The 23,777-nt window shown below is 44.3% G+C and overlaps 1 protein-coding gene across 1 annotated transcript in view; it reads left to right on the top strand.

Moving 5' to 3' along the window:
• Positions 1-2,671, top strand: part of tnfaip8l1 (tumor necrosis factor, alpha-induced protein 8-like 1) — a 68,248-nt gene extending 65,577 nt beyond the window's left edge. The window contains exon 3 of the mRNA XM_034179833.1: positions 1,081-2,671. Coding sequence (XP_034035724.1) covers positions 1,081-1,369 — 289 coding nt within the window. The 3' untranslated portion in view covers positions 1,370-2,671. The remainder of the gene's footprint in view (positions 1-1,080) is intronic.
• The last annotated feature ends 21,106 nt before the right edge of the window (positions 2,672-23,777 follow it).

Here is a 23,777-nt window from a genome sequence, read left to right as displayed (position 1 = left end):
ATGTAGCCGTCGTCAGTGAAATGGCACCTTCATATGGTAGAAGTGTTTTTGTGGGACCATTCCAGTCCTTTCACATCCTCTTGACAAATCGTGCCCATGTGTCATCTTGCTGCTTATTCTCTACAGGAAATTCATGAAGAACAGTTTTTGGCAAAAACAATACAGTGATTCATCATCCCCCAATATAGACTCCACATACCGTGGTGATTCAAAGTATCTGAATTATTTCCACATAAGACACATAAACAGCAGAACGGCAGAGAAAAGAATGTAAACACAAGCCAGTCTCCCATGTTTGTGGACTGTTAATCCAGGCAGGCCACTCCCTATCATGACATCACGTGCTTGTTGACCTACTTTTCACCAACTGCCAGTAAGTGGAGACCCTGCAGTCATTTTAAATGCCTGAAGTGGCCACTCACAGGCATTTACTACTTTTTATTGAATACAGACATAATGGTTTGAGTGATTTTTCTGATGTTACTGCGTGTGGCCTTTCAGTGTTTTGACACTTCTGATGGGTTTGAAACTAGATAGGAATTGACTCTGTCTTGGAGTCCCCTTGGTGGTTTTGACCCCTTGCTTTCCCCTTGGTCTGTTTTTTGTTTTATTTGTTTGCTTTGTTTTATTTTGCCTTTTTTATATCAAGAATGTGCAGCATTTTAAAACCTCGATTTGAGTAATGCTATATTGTCGAGCAGAAGGTGGCAAATTATGAACAACAAGGTTCTACCTCTGGCTAAAAGCTTCAAGTAGGAAGAATTTAACAGTTTTGTGTGCTGATAGAAGCAATTTAGGGAAACTGACTTTTACATCAGTTTATGTATTTTCAACTGAATCATTAAAACTCAGCTTGAGGCGTATAAAAGTGATATCAATGCACAGCATGGAGAATGGTGATTATGTTAGCATGGAGATGTATTGCTGCAAAGGACTATACTATAACAGCTACAGCGAGGGCGGCGAAACTTTTCCAAAGAAAATCTCGAGACAGCACTTTCTGTTATTAACCAAAACATATTTCACTTCTGCTGTTGTGCTCTGAGTTCCAGACTGACAGCGTGTGCTCGTGTCTAACAGGAAGAAGGTCCACACTCTGGCCATGACGGCGGTCAGTTTCCACCAGATCGAGTTCACCTTCGATCGTCGCGTCATGAGCGCCATTTTGAATGACTGCCGAGAACTGCTCCACCAGGTCATCAAACGTCACTTGACGGCTAAGAGCCACTCCCGGGTCAACCATGTCTTCAATCACTTTGCCGACTGTGATTTCCTGGCCGCACTGTACGGGCCCTCGGAGGTTTATCGTGCCCACCTGCAGAGGATCTGTAACGGCATCAATAAGATGCTTGACGATGGAAGCCTCTGACCTCTGTGACCTTGGGCTTGTCGTGAGGCAACTTTACCTCAAATCAACTTGATGTCCCATCATGCATGACTTTTTTTTTTTTTTTTCTTTCAAAGGACGCTCATTGACCTGATGACACACACACACACTTGTTTGTGTGCTGACCGGATATTATTGTAACACTGAAGTGTCCTTGACTTGTTAATTCAAAGTGTTGTCCAGTTTGTCTTTTTTTTATTTCACAGTAAACCCAGCAGATGATTTATATGAATGTAAAACTCAGTACTCCCATCAGTATATTCTGAAAAAGGAGCTTTAACAACTGTTTTTAATCCTCATTCCGGCAACAACACGCTTGTTCTTGTGTTTAAAGTGGTCATATTGTGGGAAGTAATTCCTCATCTTCCTGTTTTAATCAGATATGGTTGCAGTCTCACATTAAATGTTCTTAGCACTCCACATTTCTATGATGGTGTGTGTAGCAATGTAACATTTAAGCTTGAAACAGCTCGTTTTTTGTTTTTTTTTTTTTTTTTGTTTTTTGACGCATGGTATGTCACAGAAGTCCTTACCTGAACTCGTGTTTCCGAGACACACAGACGCTGTTTGCAAGCAAGCTAGGCCCTGCATCTGAATACTTGTATGTTCTAATGTCTGTTTGGAACCTACCACCAAACCGATACCGTAGTATGTACTAGAAATAAGTGAGCAAGTAGTAGGGACATAATATGGATGTACTACACTGCCGCCATCTTACCTGTCCTTTGACCCCAATGTTAACAGGCAACACAAACGCACATGCCCACATATGATGTGAAAATTTCCATCTTTCAACTGCAAGTTTTTTCTTTTAATCAACCAACTGTTCCCGATGCATATTTGTACAGTGCCACACAGCCCCGTGTATGCCGATCCTGTTTTCATGTATGCATGTATGTCTGTTATCTTATTTGAATTTTCCCAGAAGTTCCTCTTGTTTGGTTATCAGACTCCAGCTGCATCATAGGACAGTGTATTGTAGGCCATTACGGAAGTAAATCTGTGCCATCAGTTTGAATTTGAATTTTTAAGGTTGAATGTTTTTAGCATCAAAATCAGAGTTTGAAGTTGAATTTCTAAGGTTGAATTTGTTTAGCATCAAAATATCCAGCCTCAAAAACTTCAACCTAAAAAAAAAAATTCAACCTCAAAAAATAGAAAAGCAGGGAGCAGCAACCGATCCCTTTCTCAGTCATCCAACGTCACAGCTTTACTTCCATAAATGTTGGATGATTGAGACAGGGATCGGTTGCTTCTCCCTGCTTTTCTATTTTTTTGAGGTTGAATTTTTTTTTTGGGGGGGGGGGGGTTGATTTTTAGGTTGAGGTTTTTGAGGCTGTCATATTTTGATGCTAAACAAATTCAGCCTTAGAAATTCAACTTCAAAATCTGATTGTGATGCTAAAAAATTCAACTGATGGCACAGATTTACATCCCTAGGCCATTTCCATACTATCGAAGTAGATCATCTGGTTACTTTGACACCTACTGTGTATTTGGATAAACTACAGATTACTATGTACTGGTTTTTGTGTACTATATAGTAAGCTAACGTATTCTGAAGTACTGAGTAACGTTTCTCCTCTGAGAGGGCGTGGCCAGCAGCAACTCCTTGCTATTTAAAGCAACAGCCTGGGATGTTTTGTGTGTGTGTGTTTTTTTGTTGTTTTTTTAGGATGTATGTCCTTAGCGTCTGTACATTTTACCTTTTAACTTGGAGAAAATCTGCAGAATATGACCTCTTTAATCAAAAAGATGAGAATCCAGCCATCAATAGTGCCTTTTTAAGGTGCTGCTAATGAAAGAAAATGCAAGGGGGGAAAAAACCTCTCCAAATATCCAGGTTTTAAAAAGGAATAAATGTAGTGCTGTACTCTATGGAAGTGCTGTGTTGTACTTTCTTGCAGCAATCAAACTATGTGAAGCACAGGCATTTAGTGATCCTTTTTACATTTGCAGGTCCCAATATCATGCACTGAACTCCAGCCTGAGAGTCCAGACTGTTTTTGGAGGTGGCACACCTGCAGTGTATATACTTTTTTTTTTTTTTTTTTTGTAGCTTTAATGATGTGTTTTACAGCCACCACAACAGAGCCTTTGTGTCATGTGGTGGACTATAAAGATGAAGGAATGTGATTATGCCGTGTATCGTTGATTGTCCTTGCGCTGACTCAAATCTCTCTGTGATTTCCTTTAAAGTGCCTGACAAAAATTTAAGTTAGTAAATGTCCTAATGAAGGTAGAAAAGGGATTGTGGTATTTTATTGGTTGTGTGTGTGTGCATGCAGTCAAACTAGTTATTGCGTTGTATCTGGGTCAGTCGTGTTTCAGATTTATCCGTGTTGCCTCAGGATTGTCCAAAAAAGCACAAAAATCCAGTTGGAATTCTGACAGTCAAAAAAGACTCCCCCCTGAGGAGACTGATGAAAGGCTGGACAAAAAGTGCAGCTCGGTGGTGTATGAAAAAGGGACAAGCAGATTATATAGAGATTAGAGCAGAGATAAACACGGCACCTGATTGTACTCTCCCACTGCAATTACAGCTCCCCACTCTGGGCTGCTATAATGGCCTCCAGCCTGCCTCCGCCGAGCACAGCCACTCCATTTCACCGCACGGCAGCTCATGAAACACGACTGAGATAACCATCTTTGTTTAGGTGATGCCAGTCCCTTTAGTGGAGTGAAAGATGCGTCTTTGTGGGAAGGGGACAAGAAGCACACAGATACTGTCCCTCTCCATCCTTGCATAATCGTTTTCTTTTTGTCTGTCTATCACTGAGCCTGTCTGGGAGATTGTTTGGTGCTGCAGCTTAATTTTGTATTCTGTGTGTGCGCATGTGTGTGTGTTTGTGTGCATTCTCGTACCTGTGAGAGAATTGGAAATTGAGCCGTGTAATAAGCGCTGTGCTTTTCCAGATAGGATTGCTGAAAATTTTACATCATGCGGCTCCACCAAAGGAAAGACGACTGATGCTGTTGAAAATTTTATGAGTGCACTTGATCACTGTAACCCTGATGAAGACTGTGATGACAATAAAGACTTGGTTTGGTTTCCAAATACTCATTCCTGCTATAGACACTTTGTTACAGTTTTTGTTCTGGTTTGCTCAAACAGTCTCATTCTGACCCAATCATTTTTGCAGGGTTTAGTGTCAATACGGGATTTGACTTGGATGACATTATGTCCAATCTCATCTCAGGGCTAGTTCAATTCACATTTGCTTTAAAATCCTTCATATACAGTGCATTTGGAAAGTATTCACAGGGTTTCACTTTGTTCCATATTTTATGTTACAGCTTTATTCCAGAATGGATGAAATTCATTTTTTTCCTCAAAATTCTACACAATACCCCATAATGACCATGTGATTTTTTTTTTGTTTTTTTTTGCAAATTTATTAAAATGACCTAAGAAATCACACGTACACAAGTCTTCACAGCCTCTCATGAAGCTCAAAATTGAGCTCACGCTCATCCTGTTTACACTAATCATACTTGAGATGTTTCTTCTGCTTAATTGGAGTCCACTTGAGGTAATGCCAGTTGATTGGACATGATTTGGAAAGGCACACACCTATCTACATATAAGGTTCCATAGTTGACAGGGCATGTCAGCACAAACCAAGCATGAAATCAAAGGAATTCTGTAGACCTCAGACAGGATTGGCTCACAGCCAATATATCAAAGGAGCGGCTTCAGGACAACTCTGAATGTCCTTGAGTGGCCCAGCCAGAGCCCAGAACTGAATCCCCTTTAACATCTCTGGAAAGATCTGAAAGTGTCTGTGCACTGACGCTCCCCATCCAACCTGATGGAACTTGAGAAGTGCCGCAAAGAGTAATGAGCAAAACTGCAGATAGGTGCACCAAGCTTGTGGCATCATATTGAAGACTTGAGGCTGTAATTGGTGCCAAAGCTGCATCAACAAAATAGTGAGCAAAAGCTTATGTACATATGAATTTTTTTTTTTTAATAAATTTGTAAAAATGTCAACAAAAAACCCTCTTGTCATGTTGTCATTATGGGGTGTCGCGAGTAGAATCTTGAGGGGAAAATGTTTTTACTCCATTTTGGAATAAGGCTGTAAGTAACAGTGGAGAAACTGAAGTGCTGTGAATATTTTCCAGATGCGCCATACTTGTTGGGAAATGCCATGAGAGAAAGATTGGACACTTCTGCAACAGCCCCAATTATTTTACTTAAAGGTTGTGCAAGATGAAGAGTTGCATATGTTTAGGATTACATGTTAAAATGTGACCAAATCTTATCTGTTGATAAGCTAAATTAGTATTAAACTGCTTATTTTAGACTTGTGGTCCTTTCCATTTAAAGTAACAGACACAGAAATTGATTGTTTCTTAGAGACCTGAAAATGTTTTTTGAAGGATCCCTTCAGTCTATGTGGGAATTTTGGCAACAACCTTCAGCTTTACAAAAATATGTATAACATGACTTCAATCTCTCAAGTGAAGCATACCTTTTTTTTTCTTTGATCGAGATTTTTTTTGTTGTTGCTGTTTTTGTACATAGGATTGTTTCTCTGTACTGTATCTACATACAATAAACAAAAATTTAGTTTTAAATATTCTTTTATTACTCTGAGCATTGTGTTCAAGTGAATGTTGTAATTTCTTCCAGATTTGGGAGTAATCTGACTGACCTGGATTTGTGTAGTCCCTTCCATCCTACAGATAGCATTGTTAGGACATCTGACTGGCACTTTGAGATACCAGGTAATAATATTTGTGGCATGCACATGGTGAAGTCTACAACAATCTGACATTTGACCCCAGTGTCCTTCACCAAAGGGGAATGATCTCTAGATAACCTTGCCAGGGCAATTCTGGAATCCAGCTAAATGTAGTTGTGTTTACATGTGTAACCGGTAGTGACTGACTGCATTGTGTTTGAAGAAGAGTCTCAGACGTGGGTATCTTTGGAGGTCGTCAACATTTAATTTCTGACAAACAATGAAATAAAAAAATAAAAATCCTCCAGTCAGTGGCTTCAACACAACATGCCCCTCTCCCTCGGACATCAGTAACAAAAGGGGAATAACTACATTAAATCATTTAACGGGATATAACATACCAGACAAACAATGAAATAAAAAATAAAAATCCTCCAGTCAGTGGCTTCAACACAACATGCCCCTACACAAATGACATATGTTTCAGCATATCGTAGGTACTTTATAACAAACCTAAACTAGCCGATAAACTTAAAAAAAAATGCAATTAACCAAGGCTAAAACAGAAATTCCCTCCCGAGTGCAAGACGACTTACCTCTCCCTCGGACATCAGTAACAAAAGGGGAGAGGAAAGGCGCGAAAACGCTACTTATAGAGGGCGGTGTCACATTAAAATGTGAACGTAAGGGGACAGGTGCATATTGACGTTCCACATACTGACCTGGAGGCCCAACCTGTCAGGTATTAGCTAAAATAAATGAATAAAAATAAAATCAAGGTTACACAGATTGTGTAATTATACCAATAACTAATGTACAACATATTTTTGCATACACACATTGCTGCATAACTGACTTTGTTACGCTCACCCCCCTAGAACTACACACATTCTGGGTAACAAATAATCCACATAAGCAACCTGGCCATCAAGAAAATAACCAAACGACATGAACCAGCAATATGAGCTTCCTATTGAAAGGATAAGAGAATGTGAGCAATGCTTGGCGCCTAGCAAGAACTCAGTACTCTACAGACAAGATGAGGTGCCGTATACACCACACACACAGGTCGACGAGGTGGGTGAGTAAGAAAAAAGGGCACAATATAGCAACATGAAACCACAACAACAAAGAGCAGTTTTACGTAACATGCCACAATGATTCACACATCTCACACATGAAGAACAGGACGGGCCCGGCTGGACCCCAAGAATGGACTCAAGTTGTGCCATGGACTCAATCAAGCGGCAAACCGGTCTAATGACTCTGCCCAACCGCGTGGTACAGTGGCCATCTGCATCGGGTGCTTGAGGTGGATCAGCAGGTGGTGGTTGTGGCAGGAGAGCTGGAAAAGCTGTTGGGGGGTCCAGGGCAATGGCAGGGGTACCAAAAGCAGGTGACGCCGCTACAGAGGGAGAAGTCAGACAGCCAGAAGTAGGGGGCTCATTAATGGAGGACTGCTCACGGACCCATGAAGCAGTGCGGCCATCATCCCAGTCAACTTCTGAAAGCGAATCAGCAAGGGATGGCTCAGCCGTTGCAGCTGTAGTGTCTAAACCAGACACATCTGTCTCATGCCAATCAGATCCAGGGGGGGGCATTGGTCATGCTGGGGGCGGGCACAGACATTGGAGAACCATCATCCAAGACTTCTCCCAGTGGAAGGAAGTTGACCTGAAGCAGCAGGTTCCGTGAACTACCCGTTCATTTCCCTCTGGATCCCTGATCCGATAGATATGCAAGGCAGGTTTTAAGGCCACCACGGTATGTACAACAGGCAGCCACTTGTCAGAGAGCTTACGTTTACCCTTGACGCCCTTGGTTGCCAGCAGCACCTGGTCACCGAGAGACAGAGGCTGACCTTTGACCCGTTTGTTGTACTGGTCACACTGATGTCTCTGTTCAGCTGTGCAGTTTTTCTGAGCCAGTGCCATAGCAGAGTGCAGGTCCTCCAAAAGTGATTTCACATAGGCATCATACTCACATCACGGAGTACGTTTTTGAAGAGGTGGTCAACTGGCAGCCTAGGGACTCTCCCAAACATCAAGTAGAAGGGCGCGAACCCGGTGGTCTCATGAACCGTGCAATTGTATACAAAGGTCATTGTCTGGATCATTTGTGGCCACTTCTGCTTGGAACGAAGGCGAAGTGATCTCAACATGTTGCCCAAGGTGCAGTTAAACCTCTCTGTGCTGCCGTTCCCCATAGGATGGTAAGGTGAGGTGTGGGACTTCTCAACTCCCGACAACTCTAAGAGCTCAGAAACCAATTCACTCTCGACGTTTGCTCCCTGATCCGAATGGAGGCGCTGAGGGAAGCCATAAATGCAGACGTTGTCCCACAGTCTCTTGGCCACCCTTTTGGCAGTTTGGTCCTGGCAGGGAAAAGCATGTGCCAACTTTGTGAAGTGATCAGTGATCACAAGGACATCCACAGACTTGTTGCGACTGTCCTCAGCTGACCAAAAGTCAGTGCACACGAGCTCAAGAGGTGCAGAGGTCTTAATGCTCTCCAGTGGAGCTCTTGCAGAAGGCTCTGGAGTCTTGTTAAGGACACATCTGTGGCAGTGTTTCACATGACTGTGGACATCTTTCTCCATGTCATACCAGTAGAACCGCTGGTGAGCCAGAGAAAGTGTGCGGGGCTGGCCTTGATGACCAGCATTGTCATGAACACCTGACAACGCATCTGCCTTCAGGGAACCAGGCACAACAAACTGGAACCTCGTCTGTTTGGTCAAGGGATCCTTTGTGGCCCTATACAGGATGCTGTTCAGCAATGTTAACTTATCCCATTGCTTCAGCAATCTCAGAGTTGGAGGAGTCTCATTGCAGCGTTCACGCCTAGAAGGTCTCCGTTTCCTGTCAACGTAGTGAGTGACTCTTGAGATGACTGGGTCCTGCTGCTGGTGTGACTGAAGCTCAGGAAGAGACAAGGAGGGCAACATATCTTGGCCAGGAGGTCTCAGGGTGGTGAGGTGGTCAGCCATGGAGGCCGCACGTTGCCTGGGAGCAGAGTCCCATTCGTCTAAAGAGGAGAGGAGTGAGGAGACATCCTCTTCGGACATTGAGCCTTCAACAGAAGAGTGAGAGAGACCCATCAGTGACTGTGGCTGGCAAGTGAGACGGAAGGCATCCTGCACACACCCATCACAGAAACCTCACAGATCTGCGTAAGAAGTAGCACTTCTTCTGCACCAGCTTCAGGTTGCTGGCTCTGAGACGCAAGAAGACCACCTCCAGCCGTTTCAGGGCTTCCTCCTCGGATGAAGCAAAGACGAGTAGGTCGTCCAGATAACAAAGGAGGCTGGAGAAGTTCAAGTCACCGAACACGCTGATCATCATCCGCATAAATGATGCAGGACTGTTGCATAAGCCCTGGGGAAGTCTGTTGTACTCGTACAGGCCTAAGGGTGTCGTAAAGGCTGTGTACCGCCTGTCAGACTCATGGAGAGGGATGTTGTAGAACCCCGATGTGAGGTCCATGGTGCTGAAAAAGGCGTTACCACCAAGGGCAGCAAGATAGTCGGCCTGGTGAGGCAGTGGATGGGCGTCCTTGACAGTTTTGGCATTAAGCCAGCGAAAGTCAGTGCAGATCCTCAATTCCCCTGACTTCTTCCAGACAAGGACCAGCGGAGAAGCATATTCACTGACTGACTTACTGATAATTCCCTTCAACTCCATCTCAGACACCACCTCTCTCAGTTTATGATAGTGTGCTGGAGGGACACGGCGATAGGGAAACCTGAAGAGGCGATCATCAGTAAGGTGAATTCGGTGGACAAACTCCTTTGCTTCCCCGCAGTCCAGCTTGTCTTTAGAAAAGACATCCTGGTAAGTAAGCACAAGTTCAGCTATCCGCTCTTTCCATTCATCTGACACCTCACAGCCCTCAAGGTTGATGTCTGCCAATCCACAGTCCTTAAGCCGCTGAAAGGGGGTAGAGTTGGCATCTGATTTGGGGTTAGAGTCCGCTGACTGACAGGTCTGTGGCCTACTCACACCCTGGGAAAGGGGGAGGTCCTCCACTGCCACACAAGGAAACACATCTGCCACTTTTGCATTGCGGCGCAGTGTTACGGGTCTCACTGTTGGGTTAAGGACCTTCATCGGGACCCAACAATCTCCCCACATGGGTGCTACAACCCGACCAACAATGATGTCTTTAGGAGCTGAATGAGAAGAGGTGGGCTCCACAATGATAGTGCTCCCAGGTGACACAGGAGCACCACTGGGTAACTTTCCCCACACCAGATACTCCATCTGTGGTGCAAGAGTGACTGCCTGCCGCAGCTTGACAGTACCAACTTTGTCAGGCAGTTCTGGACCAGACCAACGAGTAATGCAGCTGAGCAACTGAAGGAATTGCTCACACTCAGGGTCTGAAGTGTTGGAGTGGATAATCTCCCAGTATTTATCATCAGACTTCATCCTCTGTATTATTGGCCTAACGACATTGCTGCCAATGATGAACTCGTCTCTCTGTCCCGGGACAAGAAAAGTCGGCACAACGAATTTGGACCCATAAACCTCAATTTCCAGGTCATAGATACAACTGGGTTGTGTTAGGCCACCGCAACCAACAAGGACCACCATGTCAGGCACAGGCTGAGGGCTAGGAAGAGCACCAGCAGCTCTAAGCTTGGACTCTGCCTCTACACTGAGAGTGCATGACATGCTCCCTGAATCAAGCATCCCTCTCAAGCTAGACTGACCCCCGACAGACACTGGAGCATAAAACAAGTCACTAGCTCCTTCTACTTTATGTGAACCCACAACAATAACTGTTTTGTCATCAGGAAATTTACTACAACTGTTCACATAGATCAATTGCAAGTCATTATCCACAGTGAGGGTGTCACCAGCACCGCCCATGTTACCCCTCTCACTACACAGGCGGGTTAGTTTAAATCAGCATTGGTGGGAGAAGGTGGTGGCATGGCTGGGGAAAGAGAGACTCGCGGGCACTGACTTATTATGTGACCAGGACTGAAACAGTTGAGGCACAATCTGTAAAGCCTACAGTGTGCATGGGTAGAGTGGTCACTGGAGCCACAGACCTTGCATGCAAAGGGCTCAGAAACCTGTGGGTTACATGGTTGACCAGCTTGACGGTGGGCTGGACGACGACTGACTGGCTGATGGCTGACTGGCTTTTGATTTGTTGCAAGAGAAGCATTACACAAAGACAGACTTTATCAAACATAGCCACAACCTGTTGAACACCAGTTGTTAGGTGAGCCTATGGCAGCATGAACCGGGTCAGACACAGCAGGAGATGGGGGACCAAGAAACAGGCTCATGGGAATTCACTACTACATTGTTTGACTGGGGCTGGCAGCAGGCCAGGGCAGAGGCCGGTAAAGAGTTAGGAGGGAACTTTGGCTGGTGTGCTACCAAAGCAGCCTGGGACACGCTAAAATCAAGAGGGTGAAAAGAATCTGTTACAGGGCTTTGACTGTAGGCTGACAAACCCACTGTGTTGGGACTGGGCTGCTGACTTTCTCATATTTCTCATGTGAGCATCCAGATGCTCCTGAACCTCAGCTGCAGTCCACTGCTCAGGCACCTTCAGTTGGAATGACATGGCAAGCCTGGGATCAGGACAATGATTAATGAACATCAAGACCACCTCAGCACTGGGGTCCTCCACAGATTTACCTCACCTCCGGAGACACTCATCAGCAGCATCAATGGACTTGTTAAGGCGGATCCAATAGTCCATAACACTCTCACCAGCACGGGGAACAGTGCTGTAAAAATCTTTCATGGGCAAGTTAGAGTATGACAACTCACTAAAGTCACATTTCAATATATCAAACACAGCTGTGGGCAGGTCAGCTGAACTCAGTTCAGGATGGCTACGGAGCGACACCTTCACCACATCCCTAGCTTTGCCTGTAAGTCTCGACATTATCAGGTCAACCATTTCAGCATGAGTGTCACATTTCATCCTATTCAGGTAACATCTCATCATGTCCTCACATTCATGAACAGAGAACACATCAGCATGATCACCCCTGAAGTAAGGTGGAGCTTTAACATCTGACTGCACAACTTTCAACTGTGACAGACCAGCATCACTGGATGACTGACTTGTAGTGGGAGACTGAGGCTGGATGGTACTAGAGTGGTGCATAGTGTTAAGGCTGGCTGAGATATTTTCCCCAATTTGTTTGGCCAAATTTGTAATCATGTCTCCAAAATAGTCAACAGATATGACTCGTGTGGGATTGGGGCCTGGCTGGGTAATTGGCGTGGAACTAGCAGTGGGGGTCAAAGGTGGGTTAACTGTCTGATCAGCTGTATATTTGGGAACACCAGGGGACATCAACCAACCCCTACCAGCAACCGGTTGGCCCCTCCCCGCCCTAAATGTGACATTACGTTCATCCATATTACAAGCCTTGAAAATTTCCACCCCTGACAACACAAACAGCTAAACAAAAATGGCAATAAGTGCGTCCACGAGCTCGTTAACTGGCCATTCTACCTCGCGCGCCGGCGGGAGCGAGCGCAGCTCTCCGAGGCAGAGATGAACAGGGAGGAGGAGCAGACAGCAGCCACACCCCGGGGACCAGACGGGCGCTGATCGGAGATTCAACGGGTCGTAACGGCACCAAGTGTAACCGGTAGTGATTGACTCTGCGTTGTGTTTGAAGAAGAGTCTCAGACGTGGGTATCTTTGGAGGTCGTCTCCATTTAATTTCTGACAAACAATGAAATAAAAAATAAAAATCCTCCAGTCAGTGGCTTCAACACAACATGCCCCTACACAAATGACAGATATGTTTCAGCATATCGTAGGTACTTTATAACAAACCTAAACTAGCCGATAAACTTAAGAAAATGCAATTAACCAAGGCTAAAACAGAAATTCCCTCCCGAGTGCAAGACGACTTACCTCTCCCTCGGACATCAGTAACAAAAGGGGAGAGGAAAGGCGCGAAAACGCTACTTATAGAGGGCGGTGTCACATTAAAATGTGAACGTAAGGGGACAGGTGCATATTGACGTTCCACATACTGACCTGGAGGCCCAACCTGTCAGGTATTAGCTAAAATAAATGAATAAAAATAAAATCAAGGTTACACAGATTTTGTGTAATTATACCAATAACTAATGTACAGCATATTTTTGCATACACACATTGTTGCTGCATAACTGACTCTGTTACACATGGACCCTAATAATTAATTTTTAATCAGAATGGTTGAGAATCAGGATAGAAATTTTTCATATAACGTCTTCAATCAGAATGAAATATGTCAGTCTGATCAGAGTGCAGTTCAGATCTGTCCAATACTTTTGCAATCTATTAGATTAGACAATATTAGTTATATTAACACCTGACCAGATTGTTTGCCACAGGGTGACCTTTCTGTGCATCAAGGGCAATGACATTAAATGTGCAAAAAGGCCTCAGATATTCCCATGAAGGGACAAGGGGAAGCAACGCCATAAATTTTCAAAGACATTAAAAAAAATCATTGACTTTCTTCAATGGCCAGAAACAAACAGAATGAGATGTTTCATAATGTTTGTGAACCGCCAACCGGTGTTCCAGAATCTAGTCATAGCGGTAAAAAGGTTCACTCCGTTAAGAAAAAAGCTGCTGCAGTTTGAGCAGTAAAAATAGAACGACGTGGAAATTGATGTGGCCAATTAGAACTGCTTTGTATGCATGCAAAAAATAGCAAGTCCAGTTGTATTGAGCCATACATACTGTATAAACCTGTGTGTTAATCTGATCTTATGTGGATTCACCAATCACACTCATTCCATTCTGATCAGATTCCATTCAGACTGGAATCCTTCATGTAAACGTAGCTTGTGTGCCATATTTAATCCAAATCAAGTTCAGAATAAAATTCTTTACCTTTGCCTAAATTTAATTTTTAAGTGTCGTTTTGGGGGTGAACCTTCATTGTCATAGCAAGTTTGACAGAAATCAGTCAAAGGACCTGGGGCGAGAGGAGGCCTAGAAAACAGACACAACCTTGGCCTTGGTGGTTGACCTTGGGCAAATTTGACCCTACAGGGCAATTTCAAATCTCAACTCCATATGTGTGCCAGTTTTTGTGAAAATCAGAGTGAAACAGTTGCCTTTTCACCCCAATGACATTGACCTCTGCCAAAACAAACCCTTTAAGGACAATGTACGACTGTCACTCTCATATCAAGCTTGGTAGAAGTTTGCCAAAGGACGTGGACAAGCATTTCTCAAATTATAGTATGATTTTATGTGCTTCCTATAAACGTGTCCTACCAGAGGACATAGACACACATAAAAACTGAAACTGCACAGGTTATTACAAAGACAGGAAGGTTTATGTCTTGTCTTTACCTTTCTTTCAGTTCTATTTCAAATTTAGAAGGAGCAACAGAAACTCCCAATAAAAGCAAATTAATGTTGATTTCAGGGGAACCTCAGACATTACAATAACAACACGTGCACATTATCGTGCTGCGCAATTAAAAAGCCAACACGCTGCCATGTGTCCATTTATCCCTTAATCATCTTTTTCCTAACGTGCAGTTTGAATGTAGCCTTGCATTCGGAGGAGTGTGTGCTGAATAAACTTAGATTTAAGTACATCTTAATCACATCTCATTATCTGATTTTATACAGTTCCATCTTTTATACTTGACTGTGCTGTTCGACAGTCATTAACGTTAACGAGTCGTCTCTTTCGCCTCTAGTAGCTTCATTGTGTTACAAGAGGTACAAGACGATCTTGGAGAGAAATTAAAGTTGAGTTGTCTTTTATGCCACTGATATTTCCTTGCAGAGTGTGTCTTGCTGAAATGCTTTTAAATGACAGCGTGATTATCGGCAGAGGTTACTGAGGGCTCTGATACATTTTGGTGAAGCCAGCGTGCACCGTGGCATAATTATCATCTCTACACAATGAAGTGAGCACAAAGAAGCTGTCCTGCATCCAAAGTGGGAGTGAGGTGAAAAGGCAACCTATTACTCTTTCCACTCGTGTTCAGGCATAGATTACAGAGTTTGTGATTTGTGGTCCAGACTGCTAACATAACCTGGACTAAATAAAGTGCTGAGCTGCTGTACAATTAGTGTAAAAATGATGGATGAGGGCAGAATTCCTCTCTGAACGTTGGACATATTGAGCTCTAGCAAGGGAGGGTAAACACTAAAACAAGCAGTTGGGTTTTGTGTAACGCAGTCTGGCTGTCAATATGGACAAAAATACTGCCATGTTTGATTTGTGAGTGGGTGCAGCAAACCAAACCAGCAAGGCACTGTGTTTAAACAGCAGCCAGCAGTGTGCTATCGCACAACTCACAGCTAAAACCTGCAATACTCTGGAATCATCACTGCAAACAATAATGACTTTGAAGCCCAGAGTCAAAAAAGAGTGTGACTGAGGGTGTAGCTGGAAGGTTGGGGGGTCATTGTTAAGATAACAATTTTTTCTCCTCCCAAAAATATGTTGTTGGGAGGAGCAACATGTTGGATAGTGTTGTGGAAACAAGCGGCTTATGTGTTTATTGGAGAAGGAACGTTTTATTGACCTCGACTTTGAGGACAATGCTGTGATCTTTGCGGAATCAATGGATAACCTGATTGCAACACGTGACAGAAATTGGAGGGTCTGGGTTTGTAATGGTCCTGGATCAAGACTAATAAGATCCAGGTGTTCACTGACTTCCTGCCTATCAGATGTGTATCTGTATGCGGTGAAAGATTTGAACTTATCTTGGCAGTGACATTCATGTTTTTGCATCCTGAGCCTCTTGAGCTTGGGAAATGCCTGTGAACAGCTCATGCAGTCACTGCACAGAGGTGTTTGGTGATACCAATATCTCTGAAGGAGAATAAAGGTCCAACTGTTTATGGTCCCTGTGCTTCTTGTTTAACTGTGAGACGTGAATGCTAACCAGTGACAGAAGATGAAAACTGGATGTCTTTGGTACTAGGCCAAGTGGATCCTGGGGTACCACTGGAATGACTTGCTGTCAAACAAGTGGTTATTTAGGGAGGCTCAGAAGAAGGACTGCATTTCTATAGCACTTTTCCATCTAGCAGATGCTCAAAGTGCTTTACAATGATGCCTCACATTTACGTCCCAAGTCGACTGGTCCTCATTTACAGCCAGGTAGTATGAGCGGGATTTGAACCCAGGCTTACATACTGGTAAGCCAGCACCTTATCCACTGAGCTACCTCCTGTACAGATGATGCGTATCATTTGCATTGTGAAGGAATTTCTCCAATGACATTTTGGCCTTGTGATATATTTCTCTGTGGATGATCCAGCATGCAGGCGCCTCACTGTTGAGGATCCCAGTGACTACAGAAGGCCAAAGGGAAGTTCATGTTTCACCTGGCTGTGGCAGACGGATGGTTACTATTAAGAGGTGGAATTGGATTAGTTGTTTGCTTTGGTTGGTTGCCATCCAGGACCCACGGCAGGCCCATTGTTTGGTGTATGTAGCAACACAGGGCACCAGCGCATGCTCCCATACTCTACTTGAACAATATGTACCAGTCTGTCCAAATACCTTACACTCACTGACCATTTTATGAGACACCTTGCTTGCTCCAGGTTACGTTGGACACCCAGTTCCCTTCAGAAGTACCTTAATTCTTCATGGCATAGATTAAACAAGGTGCTGGAAACATTCCTCAGAGGTTTTTGCCTTGGCAAACATTGACATCATAGCATTATGCATTTTCCACATGACTGCGCCACCAGCAGAGGCCTGTTTACAGTATACAAGGGGGGATGGATCCGTACTTTCATGTTGTTGATGTGAAATTTTAACCGTAACATCTGAATGTTGTAGCAATGACACCCGGTGTGACCAACTTGATCTTCTTGTTTTGCCTGAAAGTTGATTAAACAAATCTGTCACAGAGAAAGACACTACAATTAAGGGTCACAATGTTTTTTATTGTGACTGACCCCAGGAAAACATTTTGCAGCTGCCATTTCTCTAAAAATCTAATTTTGAGCAGCCGTTCGAAATTAGATTTTTAGAAAACAATTTGAACTTCTTGCCATGAATTTGGAACTCCTTAAACGCCATTTTATCACTTTTAGCGGTTGAAATAGACAGCCCCACCGACCAAGGGATGAGACTAAAAATCCGTCTTAGATTTTAATGAGATTCTCCTCACTGGAGATTTCTAAATGGGACTAGTTGTCCTCTGTGTCTGGTAGGTTTAAATTTACTTGTCAGTTAGTTACCCTTACCAAAAAATAGTACTGATAAGTATATAAAACGTAAACTGGAAGTATACTTCAAACATACTTGCATGTATTACTTTTTGTTAAGGGTAATCTTACACAACTAATCAATAGTCCAACTTGTCTGAATCTTAATCGTGTTTTCTCATCTTGCGTTTAACAGATAGCGCTTTCAAAGATTTCATGAGGCCACCGGACAGACTGTTTGGTGATGATTTTTGTAGGAGAACAAACATCCAAGTCTTGAAGGTCCTGGAGCTTCCCATCTTGCTGTATGGCTGTGGGACTTGGACTCTAACCAGCGACCTAAGGTGATGACTGAATGTCTTTGGTATAGATCTCTTTGGGGGATCCTTGGATGAGTTCTGGAATGACTTTGTGTCAAATGAACAGTTACTTAGGGGTCCAATGAGGTGTATCATTTGCACTGCATAATTTCTCTGGACATGATCCAGCATGCAGGTACACCAATGTTAAGGATTCCAGTGGCTGGAGAAGGTCAAGGTGATGCCCACATTTCAGCTGCTTGCAGCAGACAGGGGTGGTTACTTTCAAGAATGAAGATCTGCCTAGGTGGCTGCCATCCAGGGATTCAGGTGGTACAGTGGATGTGATGATGTGAGGTAACGGCACATCAGCACATACTTCCAAAGTTGACCTGAATTGACCTTTTATATATATATATATATATATATATATATATATATATATATATATATATATATATATATATACACTCAACAAAACTATAAACACAACACTTTTGGTTTTGCTCCCATTTTGTATGAGATGAACTCAAAGATCTAAAACTTTTTCCACATACACAATATCACCATTTCCCTCAAATATTGTTCACAAACCAGTCTAAATCTGTGATAGTGAGCACTTCTCCTTTGCTGAGATAATCCATCCCACCTCACAGGTGTGCCATATCAAGATGCTGATTAGACACCATGATTAGTGCACTGAAATTTCACTCAATGGAAATACTGGAGCACAGACTTCTCTGATGTTCCATTAGTACAATTAACCACAGAGCAAGTTGTATGATATTGGAAATTTGTAACAAAATCCCCACAAAGGTTAAATAGTCAAGTTCGTGGCAGCTAACTGCCACTGCTAGCGATCCCTGCTAAGCGGAGCTCTGCACTCGTTTTCACTGAAAGTCACAATTCTAACCTTATGGCTTAAAAATAGCTTAAACTGATGGACTATATATATATATATATATATATATATATATATAATTTCAGTAAAAAATTTCAGTATTTTTAAATAATTAATTAATTAATAATTAAATTTCAGTATTATTTAATTTATATACTAGTGCTGTTAGCACCACATAGCAGGTCTTGAGAGCTGGATGAGGTTCTCTGCACTGTTATTCAATGCTTATTGAGGCAAAATACCAGTGCTTCTGCTCCTATATCAACGCCTGGTGCTCCGATGTGACTGTGATCTCCCAACACTGCTGTCCCTCTCTGGAATATCTCCTCATAAACTGCAGACCGTTCTACTCTCCACGTGAGTTTAACTCTTTCATACTTTGCTCCGTATATATTCCACCGAGCGCGGACGTGCACGAGGCCGCGCTCGCGGATCAGATTATGAGCGTGGAGAGAGACTTTCCGGACTCTCTTGTTATAATTCTCTGTGATTTTAACAAAGGGAATCTCAGTCAGGAATTACCAAAATACAAACAGTTTTTTAATTGCCCGACCACAGAAGGGAGCACGTTAGATCATTGTTACACGACAGTGAGTGGTGCCTACCGCGTGGTGGCCCGTGCAGCTTTGGGACTCTCAGATCACGTGATGGTCCACTTGATCCCTGCATACAGAGAGAGACTAAAACTCTCTAAACCTGTTGTGAGGACGTCTAAAGTGTGGAGCAATGAAGCTGTAGAGGAGCTACGCGCGTGCTTGGCCACCACAGATTGGGACATGTTTGGGGCTTCAACAGACAGTCTAGATGACTACACGGACACTGTGACATTATATATTCATTTCTGTGAAGACAGCATCATCCCACAGTGCACCAGGGTGAGATATAACAATGACAAGCCCTGGTTCACACCTAAACTCCAGCAGCTCCGTCAGCAGAAAGAGGTGGCTTTCAGAGAAGGAGACAGAGACAGCTATAGAGGTGCAAAGTACAGATTTAGCAAGGAGGTGGCAAAGGCTAAATCCATGTACAGTTCACGTCTGCAGCAAAGGTTCTCTGCCAACGACTTGGCCTCTGTGTGGAGGGGGTTGAAAGAGATCACCAACTACAAGCCCAAAGCACCTCGTTCTATTGACGAACTGAAGCTGGCCAACGACCTGAACGTCTTCTATTCACGCTTTGAAGACAAGGACTCACACCTCCCCACCCCCCACACAACTGGATATTCAAACACTCTGGACCTCCCCCCTCTCACTGCTGCCCTCCCCACTCCCCCTGTTGCCCTATTGGTCAGGATGACGTGAGGAGACATTTCAAAAGGCTGAATCCACGTAAGGCCCCGGGCCCAGACTGTGTCTCTCCTGCCACCCTGAGACACTGTGCTGATGAGCTGGCCCCAGTCTTCACGGGGATCTTCAACACCTCCCTGGAGTCATGCCATGTTCCAGTCTGTTTCAAGTCCTCCATCATAGTTCCAGTCCCCAAGAAACCACTCGTCACTGGACTTAATGACTACCGTCCTGTGGCTCTCACGTCTGTAGTCATGAAGACCTTCGAACGCCTGGTTTTATCCCACCTGAAGTCCATCACCGACCCCCCCCCCTGGACCCTCTGCAGTTTGCCTACAGAGCCAACAGGTCTGTAGATGACGCCATAAACCTGGCCCTGTACTCCATCCTGCAGCACCTGGACTCCCCAGGAACCTACACTAGGATCCTGTTTGTGGACTTCAGCTCTGCATTCAACACCATCCTTCCAGCTTTGCTCCAGGACAAGCTTTCTCTGCTCCACGTGCCCAACTCCACCTGCAGGTGGATCACAGACTTCCTGACGGACTGGAGTCAGCGTGTGAGGCTGGGAAAAAATGTCTCGAACACTCGGGCTCTCAGCACAGGATCTCCACAGGGCTGTGTCCTTTCCCCTCTGCTCTTCTCCCTCTACACTAACTGCTGCACCTCCAGCCACGACTCTGTAAAGCTCATCAAGTTTGCGGACGACACCACCCTCATCGGACTCATTTCGGATGGGGATGAGTCTGACTACAGGAGGGAGGTGGACCGGCTGGTGACCTGGTGCAGCAGCAACAACTTGGAGCTCAATGCCCAGAAAACAGTGGAGATGATCGTGGACTTCAGGAAAGCCACAGCCCCCCCGCCCTCCCTCGCCCTCACCAACAGCCCCATCACCACTGTGGTCTGTCACCGCTTCCTTGGCACCACCATCACCCAGGACCTCAAGTGGGAGTCAACCATCAGCTCCCTCATCAAGAAGGCCCAGCAGAGGATGTACTTCCTGCGGCAGCTGAAGAAGGCCAAGCTGCCTGTCTAGCTGATGGTGCAGTCCTACACGGCCATCATCGAGTCCATTCTCTGCTCCTCCATTACGGTGTGGTACGCCGGGGCCACAGCCAGGGACAGACACAGACTGCAGCGCATTGTGGCCTCTGCTGAGAAGGTGATCGGCTGTAGCCTTCCATCTCTCCACGACCTGCACGTCTCCAGGACTCTGGGCCGAGCAGGTCGGATCACAGCTGACCCTTCTCACCCTGCACACGGTCTATTCGAACCACTCCCCTCGGGCAGGAGGTTACGGTCCAACTGGACCAGAACCTCCCGCCATAAGAACAGTTTCTTCCCCTCTGCCGTTAGACTCATGAACAACTCATAACTCAGTCACCTTAACCTTAACTCTGTCACTTTATCATTTTATCACGGGTCACTTTAGACAATGTACTTTGGTTTTTAATTGCACTCCTCCCACTGCACTGTTTTTCTGTTTCTCTGTTTTTCTGTTGCACACAACCTTTCATATTTCATATTTCTTTTTTTATCTTACATTTTATCTTATTTTGACACATATGTTATCTTAGCATTTTATCTCTTCTTAATGTTGCACCATTGTACCGAAGCAAATTCCTAGTCTGTGAATCCTGTTCACTGGCAATGGCAATAAACTTCTTCTGATTCTGATATATATATATATATACTCAACAAAAATATAAACGCAACACTTTTGGTTTTGCTCCCATTTTGTATGAGATGAACTCAAAGATCTAAAACTTTTTCCACATACACAATATCACCATTTCCCTCAAATATTGTTCACAAACCAGTCTAAATCTGTGATAGTGAGCACTTCTCCTTTGCTGAGATAATCCATCCCACCTCACAGGTGTGCCATATCAAGATGCTGATTAGACACCATGATTAGTGCACAGGTGTGCCTTAGACTGCCCACAATAAAAGGCCACTCTGAAAGGTGCAGTTTTGTTTTATTGGGGGGGATACCAGTCAGTATCAAGGTGTGACCACCATTTGCCTCATGCAGTGCAACACATCTCCTTCGCATCATCCGTGAAGAGAACACCTCTCCAATGTGCCAAACGCCAGCGAATGTGAGCATTTGCCCACTCAAGTCGGTTACGACGACGAACTGGAGTCAGGTCGAGACCCCGATGAGGACGACGAGCATGCAGATGAGCTTCCCTGAGACGATTTCTGACAGTTTGTGCAGAAATTCTTTGGTTATGCAAACCGATTGTTCCAGCAGCTGTCCGAGTGGCTGGTCTCAGACGTCTTGGAGGTGGACATGCTGGATGTGGAGGTCCTGGGCTGGTGTGGTTACACGTGGTCTGCGGTTGTGAGGCTGGTTGGATGTACTGCCAAATTCTCTGAAACGCCTTTGGAGACGGCTTATGGTAGAGAAATTAACATTCAATACACGAGCAACAGCTCTGGTTGACATTCCTGCTGTCAGCATGCCAATTGCACGCTCCCTCAAATCTTGCGACATCTGTGGCATTGTGCTGTGTGATAAAACTATGCCTTTGGAGTAGTGTTGTGGTTTTGGTTTTACATGGTGTCATCAGAACTCATCCAAATTCAGAAGTGTGCAGTGGTCACTACGAGATTATAGTGTGAATGTAGCATCTCATGTTAGTGAGTTCACAAGACGCACCTCACATTTTGTCGAGTTTTCATTTTCGTATACGACTGTATTTCCTCACTTCTGTGGAAATTCATGTGTTGAGGCTTTTCACCCCAGTCTCACGTTTTTTTTTTCGTCCTCCCGTCATGAAATGATTCAAATTTTCATGACGTTTTTTTTTTTTAACTCACTACTAGCCCTACTCCTACCCCCAACCCTAACCTTAACCACCCCGACCCCCCGTTGCACGTTTAATTATGTGCACCCGTCACGGAATGAATTAGAATAAATTTGTGAACCCATAACGAAAATTTTGCACTTTTCGTGACACTATATGAGGAACCAATAGATTCATGTATATTTCTTGCTGCTGAATCATGACATGGTGTGAGACTGGGTTGAGGCTTTTACACAAGGCCTTTGGTGACCTTTCATGCAGTTTTAGTTGTTTTTCTTCCACCAATCTCATGTTGGTTGGCAGAGCGAACTGAACTCAGCTTATTATGTATTACTTTGCTTTTGTAGTCCCTTCACATCGTTTCTCATCCAGTATGCTTAAAGGTGCTCTCCCCTCTGGCAAGCACATCTATGACAGTCAGCTTGGAAGTTACAAGTCTTTCAAAACTCCTTTTCCCCGCCATCCTTCTCCTTCCCTTTCTCGCTCGCTGCTCTTTCACTCTTTCTTGGTGTCCACACACACCTCTCGCTTCCTCTTTTTCTTCCTTCCTCACTTGCTCTAGTCCTCAGAGAGCGCCTGACTGACGTGTTGTGCAAGGATGAAAAGCACGACGAAGGGGAATCCAAAAGCAAACATAACAGAGGAAATACATGGAGGACAGAAAGCCGCTGTTAGAAGTGAGGGCTGAAGCCCTGAGGACTATCATCACTGCAACACAGGCCACCTCAGCATCTGCTCGCTTAATTCAGCAAAAGAACATTCTGCTCACAAAATTTCTCATTTTCACTTTGTCTAAATGCATTGCTACATACAGCAGCATGGACACATTATACCCTTTGCAAACTAAACATTTCTGCTGTCCAGCTTGTTATATAAGAAAGTTCCCAAATGCCCAAAGGTGTTCACCTCGTGACTAAAAGCCATTTTGCGCAGGACATCCTTGACAGTGGGGATATTAAGTTCAGGAAGCATGCACAGACATTCTGCTGCTTCTCCGTTTGCATTAACTGATCCAAAACAAGTGATGGAGCTCTTTAGAGAAGCTGGAAAACACTGCAAGAGGCCACGTGCTCTCGTTTTGTTTTTCCAAGATGTGCCAGTGATACTGAGAGAAAGGATGTTCTAGATACATGCACCCTCTTGGCCCTTTCTGGAATACTTTGGACACCACTGATCTAGATGCCCACCTGCACCTGCTGCACCGTATCAGTCG

Source organism: Thalassophryne amazonica, chromosome 10 (genome assembly GCF_902500255.1).
Source record: "Thalassophryne amazonica chromosome 10, fThaAma1.1, whole genome shotgun sequence".
In the NCBI taxonomy this organism is placed as follows: Eukaryota; Metazoa; Chordata; class Actinopteri; order Batrachoidiformes; family Batrachoididae; genus Thalassophryne; species Thalassophryne amazonica.
Note: the sequence above shows the minus strand (reverse complement) of the source record. Positions and strands in the feature narration are given on the sequence as shown.